Source organism: Micropterus dolomieu, linkage group LG12 (genome assembly GCF_021292245.1).
Source record: "Micropterus dolomieu isolate WLL.071019.BEF.003 ecotype Adirondacks linkage group LG12, ASM2129224v1, whole genome shotgun sequence".
Classification (NCBI taxonomy): Eukaryota; Metazoa; Chordata; class Actinopteri; order Centrarchiformes; family Centrarchidae; genus Micropterus; species Micropterus dolomieu.
Genome location: NC_060161.1, coordinates 9,037,988 through 9,047,275, shown reverse-complemented (window position 1 = coordinate 9,047,275; position 9,288 = coordinate 9,037,988). Strand labels below are relative to the sequence as shown.

Genomic DNA, 9,288 nt, shown 5'->3' with positions numbered 1-9,288 from the left:
GAAAGAGGTGGTAGTGGGTGCTCGGTCTGAAAGCGTTTCCTGTCTGAACCTTCACTGACCTTTGAAGCAGCTTTTTTCAGCTGCTTTGATTTGCTGAGGACAAAGCCAGAATGCACCCATCCATTGCAGCAGGTGGCCACACACACCTGCCCGCAAACACACACAAATACACGCTTGAAAGCAAGAGAAGATATTTTTCTGTTCTGTTTTATGTCTATCACAGGACCTGTTCAGCAGGAAGGACACTGTCAGCTGTTCTCAACAGTCTCTGCAGCGATGTACAAGCTGCTGATGAGATGGTAGCAAATAGTCCTATGCTCCTATAACTTCATTTCAGTTTGACTCAACTTGGTATTTATCGGAGTAGAATGAGTAGACCAAATAATCAATAAGCAAAAGATTTTTTTGATCAAATTAAACCTGCATTATCTGATTTTTTGGCCACTTGGGAGCAGCAGACACTATGGTGAAATGTGTTGTGAGGAAAAAGGGGGATGTGTTAGTGCCAAATCCCTACTGCCTGCTAGATCCGTTCTGCACATGCACAAAAGTGGAACCTGTCAGTCAAAGAAGGTTACCGCAAATCTGCCTATTCAAAATGATCCAACTATATCTTCTAAATCAAGATAACAAAATGTTTTTTAATCACTTGAGATTAAACTGCTTACTATAATGTAATAGGAATATACTTAAGATATGAAAAACCTTATTTAACAGTCCATTTTTAATTTCTAATAATGATTAATAAACAACAATCTAACAAAGTAGCAACACAAAGTGCTGCTAGCTGCTAGCACATCAGCCGTCAGGCTGTAGGGTTAGCCGACGGTCGACATGCATACAATCACTGAGTTAGGTTTAGGCACACACCCCTATGCTGGTTAGGCTAAGGGTAAGGGGCCAAGTGCTTCCAGTCTAGACAGGGCGTCTCAAATAGACGCCGAAGGGTACCATCCATCCATCGCCAAATACTATGATCAAATATCAGCCTTTCAGAAAGCGTCAGTATTTGACGCCCTGAGATGAGAACAGACAATAACACGAGTAATTACGAGCAGGCACATTTGTGGTGACCTTCTTTGACAGACAGGGCCACAGATAGGGATCCTAGGGATAGGGATCGGTACCTACAGGATGACTGGAGGGAGAGTGGTGTATCACAGGACGCTGGTAAGGCCCCTTTTTAGAGTCTTGTCTCTGCCTCCCTTACTCACATTCTAACACTATTTATTCTCTAAGCACAAAACGACACCAAGATGATAAAATACAATAAGACTGAACCTTATGGAACTCCAAAGGGCTTAAATGGGTAAAGTCGATTCTACTAGAAGCTGTTCTGCCTTGGTGGTAAGGGGCACACCACTGGAGGGCATACTAATCCAGTGGTCTGTAGTTTGAAAGATCTAATTTATCTAGACAGCTTAGGAAAACTTTTAGATGACTTTTCCCAGTAGAACTGTTATGTTTTCCATCCTGGCCCTGAGGGTTTGCCACCAAAGTCCTTCTTGTTTTCAGTCTAGTCATCTAATTGGAGACAGTTGTACACCTGAGATGCAAAGTGAGTGCAATTAAGTTGTTGGCAGAGTTGACATACAGACTGATCCCTGAGTTTTGACCAATCTAAAATCTAAAAAAAAAATTAAGAAAGCTTAATGACTAGTCTGCCAAAGTCATGCAAGTATCAGGAATCAAGATGTCATGTGAAGTGAGGAGAATGAGTGAAAGACAGTGGGGGAAAAGGGCTGTCCCTGTCCGGACAGCCTCCGTGCAGGCCTGCACACTCTCCAACCTGAAGAGGAGGAGGAGAAGGAGGGAGGGGAAAAGAGGCATGATTGGAGGGAGAGTGGTGTCTCACAAGAGGCTGGTAAGGTCCCTGGTGTGGGACATGGGGAGCAATTGTTATGTTCCTGTCTCTGCCTCCCTTACTCACTTTCTAACACTATTTATTTTCTCTCCCCCCTCCGGTTCCAAAAAAGGATATCTCTAAAGCCAGGGGCAGGAGGGTGGGGGGGTAAAAACAGAGGGGAGAAACCAGAAGAGGAAACCCCCTTGTTAGACTCCATCAGTGTGTGTGCATGAGTGTGTATGCTGCTCAGCAGAGCCAGAAGGACTTCTTTCTGCTGCCATGGGGTGAGTACGATACTCGAACGAGGATGGGGGCTGCCAAACAGACAGACCACAACCACAACTATCCATAATAGAGTGTGTGTGTGTGTGTGTGTGTGTGTGTGTTTGTGTGTGTTTAAGTTTTCTGTGTGTGAGGGAGAGTGACGAATCGACGAGAGTTTGGGGCTTTTTTGAGGAGAAGGAAGAGTTCGTGTGTGATCCTGGACTGTAATTTCGCCAAGTGCCGAGACTGTGTGCATGTGTGTTTTTTGAGCAGACCTGTTACTGTAATTGAATACATAATGGAACAATCTGAGTGTAAGTCCACCGCACTGAAAGAAAAGTGGTGCTGGCATGTAAAAAAAAAAATAAATAACACAACTTAAGAGGACTCCAGTCTCTATGCTGCAAATGGAGTTTGAACTTCTGGCAAAAAGTTCCAGGACGGCCTTGTTTTTCCCTCCATTTGTGTCCGAACTATTTATCCTCCAGTGGCACAGCTTCATTAAACAAGTGCCAGACTGAACGTGTCAGCTCTCACACTTTTACAACCCCTCCTCTTGATGATTTTTCACACGTCAATGTTGCCGCCCACCACGTCTAATAGAAATAAACATATGCCGGCACTTGAAAAAAAAAAGATCCCACACTCTGGCATTGTGCGGCTGAATCTGAACCGGTTCCCGAGATTGGGGGACAGAGCTTGAAAGCTAAAGCCAGGAAAGCTTCACCTTTGACCTTCCCTTTTTTGTGAGTGGACTATTGTGAATGGCCGGGTCACCTAAGGAAAGCGGAGAATTTGGCTTGTCGACTGGTCAGTTTGTCTTTCGGATTATGCGTGTTTTTGTATTCTCTGTCTTCTGTCCCCTGTGCTTTCGGTTTCTGTTTCACCTTTCTGAGAACCGATTCTTTCTCTCTTACACAACTTTGCACACATAAACATCACTGAGCTCAGGACTCTTGACATCTTTCCTCTCATCTTCTAAAACAGCTCATCAGTTGTTGTAGCTTATCAATGAGTTTTAGAGAGGTCACCATCCCGAGTTGTTGGCCACCTGAGCTCAAGGATGAGTTTGTTCTGACTATAAAAGGTCTCTCCTCCTCTTGTTCTACAATCTGACCCGCTTAACAGTCTCAAGGGGCTTTTATGCTTTGTTTTCAGCACATAAGATCAGAGATGTTTATTTGCAGACTTCTTTTTAAATGATGTGGGAAGTAGTGGCATGTAGCGAGAGGGCTGGTTTAGCGCTGAGCCTTGATGTGGGCACGGTGGAGGAATTATAGGTTTGGTGGGAAATGAAGCAAAGTGGAAAGTCTTTGCTGCTTAACCTCTGGGACGTATTATTAGCATATCCTCATCAGGACATCAAAAGATAAACAGCTTAGTTGGGATTTTGCTTTATTTTAAATTGACTGAAAGCTCTGCAATTACAAACTATATAGTGTGAGCTCCCTGCTCATGGCTTAAAGTTCAAGTTCGTTTTTTATCATTCATCCACATACATAAATAGTACACAAATGAATGAAATGCCATTTCTCAAGGTCCACGGTGATAAAATCAAGATCACGATACCTTACAAGACAAGGCACCAGGGAGGTGGGGTGTAGCAGAGTCTGTGGGGTAAGTCCTATTTGTGTGCCTTTTAATGCCTGATGGCAGAAGGATAAATAGGCTGTGTGATGGGTTCAAAAAAAAGCTACAGCCATCAGTATAATATATATTAGCAGTGGATCAAATGATAAGTGTAATATGAAACCTGTTCTTTATTGTGACCCCACTATTATATCCTGTGAACCCACAGAGAATTATGACCATTTCTGTAGTTCCCACCTACCTACCAACGCGTTCTCATCTCAGTGCGTCATTAACGACGCTTTCAGATAGCGTGACAAAGCGGAATTAATTGACGCTAAAGGTACCCTTCAACTTCCATATGAAACGTCACAGTTTGCTACGTCGACAACGCAACTGGTTAGCCGGTTGACATGCATGAAGTCACTGACTTAGGTTTAGGCACAACATCACATATTCACCCAAGTCATGGTATAAGTAGTATTTTAAATTTGAAAATGTATATAAACCTGGTGGAGCCAGTTTGAATGGGCCTCATGCAGCTTATAACATTAATATCTAGCAAGTTCTGTTATCTGTAATTTACAGGGGCTATGCTTAAGTTTGTCAGTAGAGTAGATGCTGGATCGTCAGCCAGTACAAGCACAGTTGATCCACATCCATCCTCAGCCAGTGCTAACACAAACAGAGATGTACAGCCAGCATCAGATACAAGCAGCTCAGACCCTAATGGAACAGTTGCTGCTCCACCAAATGATCCAGCAGAACGGTCTTGACAAACTTCATGAGGACTGAGTTAGTGCACAGACGTCCATTCAAATCAGCACTGGATTTTTCTTACCCTAAAGACAAGTCTAGAAGAGGTTCCACTCAGTTCATGCTTATTACATTGACAGACTGTTTTAAAGGAGGGAGGGTTGTAATGAGAGCACTGCAGTGTCAGGTGTGACTGTACAGCAATGGCAAATTGTTTACCTGGCTGCACGATTCAGGTAGGAGGGCCCCAAAGCAGAATTTTGCATATGGCCCCAGGGAAGACAGGACCGGCTCTATTTTCTTGACGTATTATGAAGTTGATATGAGAAACTATTACATATCTTGCAGACACAGAGCGACATTAGTATTCAGTTGGACTTGTGTTTGTGTCTTTTAGCCTCTTTTAGCTCTGTTTTGGTCTCCACCAGCTTCTCTGTAGCTGCTAAATGCTCCACCAGCTAGTTGCTAACTGTGTCTGTCTGCTGTTTGCTGCTGAGCAGGTTAGTGGGTTTATCAGAGCTTTTGCCCGAAAACAGATGCCTGCACTGATCAGACATTGTACACAGTTATTTAATCCATTTTAATATAAAAATATTGAGCAGATTTAACTGTTCTGGTATACCGTATTTTCTGTTCTCCCCACTGCCAGAATGAAAGTCTGTCGGAGAAACACTGAATCCACTATTTATTTATGTTCATTGGCCTAAAAGTAGTCAACTTTAAAAATAAAAATACTGAGGATTTGACTTCTAGCTATGGCCCTTGCTTCATGTTTACTGGATGTCTAAACTGGAAACAGTTTGCCAGCAGCACGTCCGCCATAACTTTATAAGGTGATAACATGCGGGAGTGGCGATGAAGCAGTGGATAAGACACATTTGGATAAAAGTGTCAGCTAAATGAATAAAAATGTAACACAACACATGTTGTGTTTTCAGTTTTTTTACTGCCCCCTAGTGGCAAAAAAACAACCTTTAATCCCACTTTAAACTGGAAATAAGTTGTTTGGTTACTGACAAAAGATTATCCTTGGCATTTCAAACATTCATCCATTACAAACACACTGATCTGTTTCTGCAGAGACTAAGGTTGAGCTACATTTCTAACCCCTGATTGGAAATAAACTGTGGACAGTCATGTCTGTTTATAGAGAGATCTATTTGCTCCTTCCCTAGCAGCACAAAACCCTTTTGGGTGTAACGGTTTGATTAATGACCCTCCTCTTCGGCTAGATTTGGATTAGGCCTGCAAGGCCCGCTTGGAAGTTATTACTTTATAATGGGAACATGTAAGCAACGGCCATGTGCTTTTCATCACTCCAGGAATGACAATTGCATAATGAAAAAAGACAAAAAAGTAAGATCAAAGATCCACAGTGCGTGATGTTTGGAGATGGGCAAGAGTTGGCGTAAATCTGTGTTTTTATTGTTTTGTTCACATCCCCCCCCCCCCCCCCCCCCCCCCCCCCATTCTCTCTTCGTTTGGTGTGGCTGCGGTCATTTCTGTTGAGGTTACATGAGTCAGTTATTCCCTCTGGGGGTGACAGAGATGGAGCCAAGTTCCCATTGTGTTCATCTTAAATTTCCATTTCAGGGTGCAAGCTATTCCAAGCCATACGTGGTTAAAAATAAACCTCAAAAATGAGATGAGATGTAGAAGAAAAACAGTGATCCAAGGGGAGAGAGGAGAGAGCAGAATGAAGTGAACAGATGTGGAAAAGCTGCTCGTCTAGTGCTTTGTTAAGCTCATCTAGATATCTGTCAAATGTGGCAGGCTGTACTCCAAACTACACAGAAATCCCGTGTCTTGAGATCAATACCGAGGAGGACAAAGATTGAGTTTATACACCTCAGTTTCACTCCTTAACTCAAGTTTGGACATCAGCTCCAGAAAAAGCTTGTGTCTAAAACGTGACCCACACTGACGCGACTGTGTTCTCCATTCTACCTATCAGGAGATATAATAGCAGGACAGAGCCGGAGCAGCTGGCTAATGTGTAGAATCTAGGACATGTTTCCGCCATAGAGGTGAAATGTCAGCCAGCTGGCGCCTCAGCGTTTATGTGAGCTAGAGAACTGACTCGATAAGTCTGTGAATGGGTGAGAATAAACAGAATGGTTTGGAAGGTGAATAATTTGACTGCTTATTATGGCCATGACCAGAGCTGTCTCTTGAGTGCTGGAGACAAAGATTTACAGTCACACCTGCTGTATATCAGTGATAATAAGGGAGCTCCGGACATGTGCTCAGAAGTTCAGATAGATAAAACAGGCCTTATATAAGCTACTCCATCTCTCGGTATTCTTACACTGGCATGTATATGCCCAGCAGAGATTCAGTCCGCTTTAGAATTGTTTGTTAAAACAAGTTAAGATGAATCTTGATGAATGGTACACATCATAGTGGTGTAAAAGCAGTATCAAACTATTGCAGTTACAAGAGAATATTTAACAATAAAATACCTTTTTCACGTCAGACATTTTATTTACTTTTCATAGTAATATTAATAACATTATGGGTCAGTTTCACCAGAACTCCACAGCAAGCAACGCGAGTCATTTGACAAAAGCCCTTTAGCTGCTAAATGCTAGTTATTAACTAGCTATTTGGTGATGATCATGTGGGCTTATCAGAGCTTGTTAGCTACTTACCTACTATTTGTTGGTTGATGGCTGTACATTTAAATAAAGAAGTAAATTTCCAACAAGGAAAACAAATGAAAAAAGGGTCTCTTGGAACTCCACATTCTCTTCTCCTTCTGTGTAATGTCCCATTGTACTTTATTTTGAATTAATGAATCAATCACTGACAAAGTCTACCAGTGTATCCACCTCCTTTATTTTAGGATTTCTTTGAGTTAGACAGTAGGGCCACCAGGGGGTGCTTCTCTTTTAGGTTGTTTGGCATATACACCTTCAGCCATAACAACCTTCAGCACCAAGACCTTAGCAGCAGATCTTTTAAGTTCTGTACGTTACGAGGTGGAGCCACCATGGATCAGACCTGTTTGTCCAGCCCATTCCACAGGCTGCTCGATTGGATTGAGATCTGGAGAATTTGGAGGCCAACACAACAACTTGAACTCTTGTTTTCCTCAGACCATTCCTGAACCATCTTTTGTTTGTGACAGAGCGCATTATCCTGCTGCAAGAGGCCACTGCCATCTGGGAATACCGTTTCCAAGAAAGGGTGTACATGGTCTGCAACAGTGTTTAGGTAGGTGGTATGTGTCAAAGTATTATTCATGAATGGCAGGATCCAAGGTGTCCCAGCAGAACACTGCCCAAAGCGTCACACTGTGTAGTTGGAATTCATCAATCTGCTTGTGCTTCGACACCAAGTCCTAGTTCACAGCTTTTGAAATCTGGAACACTGAAGTGGTTTCTTTACTTATCCAAACCTTTATATTGCATAAAGACAACCCTGCAAAGTAGTCGGCCTGCCGCACAAACAAGACATTACAAGCAGAGTTGATTATTTTAATGGGATATCATTAGCGTTATTACAATACATAACTAGTTACCAGCAAGTTGCTAATGCCAACCAGCATGCACTGATGTCTTTTTGGCTATTTGGAGCAAAGCAAACTATAAAAACAAATTTTTAACCACCAATGGAAGTAGGCTATCATTTAACTGACCTCTACATCAAAGGCATGAATTTTTCTAAGCAGACACTGTGGGGGCCAGACTTTCAAAAATAATTGCCATATTACTGCTTAATATTTTAAGCTTTTGCAAAATGAACCTTTTTATTAGCTTATATCAGTGCGAACAGACTCCTTAAAAACATGGTAGGCCTAAATCCATAATGATAAATTAAACTAAACTACAGAGGCTACTACAAATTTCTGTTGTTTCTACATAAAAAATTTACAGTAACTTATTGTTCTGTCATTTTACAAAGGTTAACTGTAAATCGCTATGTATTATGGGTCCAAAATAATTATAAAGTAAAAGTAAATTTACAGATTTATAAAACTACTTTACAAAGTACAAGTACACAAAAGAACTACTCAGTTACAGCAACGTGAGTAATTGTAATTCGTTACTTTCCACCTCTGTGCTTGTCAGTGTGTTTATGAAGGCAGACGAGGAATAATAATAATAATAATCCTTATTTGTAGAGCACTTTTCAAAAACAGCACAGGAAGTGACTTGCTTGCCGGTACCACAAAACAACACGTTCATCAACATGGAGCCACACGCAGTTGGTGCTGTGACCGACCGTGATGTTTCAAATTAGTAGTCGCGGCAGTTTACAGGTGTACGGGTGCAAGACTTTATGAAGTGCGTGCAGCAGGTCTAAAGGCGTGAAGGTTGGAGTGGTGCAAGGGGGGACATTTTGGTAAACCATTAATACAATCTTTCCCTATCCTTAACCATACCATAGTTGTGCAGATAGTATAGACAGTGAGAGCTTTGTAAACATTTGCATTGGATGTGAACAAAAAAGTTGTAATTGAATGTGGCCCAGTGATTGCAGAGTAATCCAATATTGATATTCTTGTCTGATGATAGGGTTGGGGTACATACACAATGCACAGTAAGAATGGAAGAATTGGGGAGTCAGTGGGGGCCCAGGGCCACCAAATTAGTTAATTACATTCATATTTTATTTACTTTATGAAATGTTTTGAAAAATATTTTACCTAAATATCTGCTATGGAACGGTAGTCCTGTATCTGAGAATTTTTGCAAACCAAAGTAGACAATGACTGTATGTGTTAGGGTTGCTCGGTTTGTCGCTCATTTCCAATGACCATTCTACTGGGAAATAAACTGTGAGTAAAATTACATGTGGTCCTCCTTCCACTGTTGCAAGGGTACTTTCTGCCAGCCCACCCCTCAACA

General features: G+C 41.8%; 1 protein-coding gene across 1 annotated transcript in view; it reads left to right on the top strand.

Annotated features, from left to right (window-relative positions):
• The first annotated feature begins 2,070 nt into the window (after window positions 1-2,070).
• The window catches only part of pde5ab (phosphodiesterase 5A, cGMP-specific, b), a 98,065-nt gene continuing 90,847 nt past the window's right edge, over window positions 2,071-9,288 (top strand). The window contains exon 1 of the mRNA XM_046065104.1: window positions 2,071-2,130. Coding sequence (XP_045921060.1) covers window positions 2,126-2,130 — 5 coding nt within the window. The 5' untranslated portion in view covers window positions 2,071-2,125. The remainder of the gene's footprint in view (window positions 2,131-9,288) is intronic.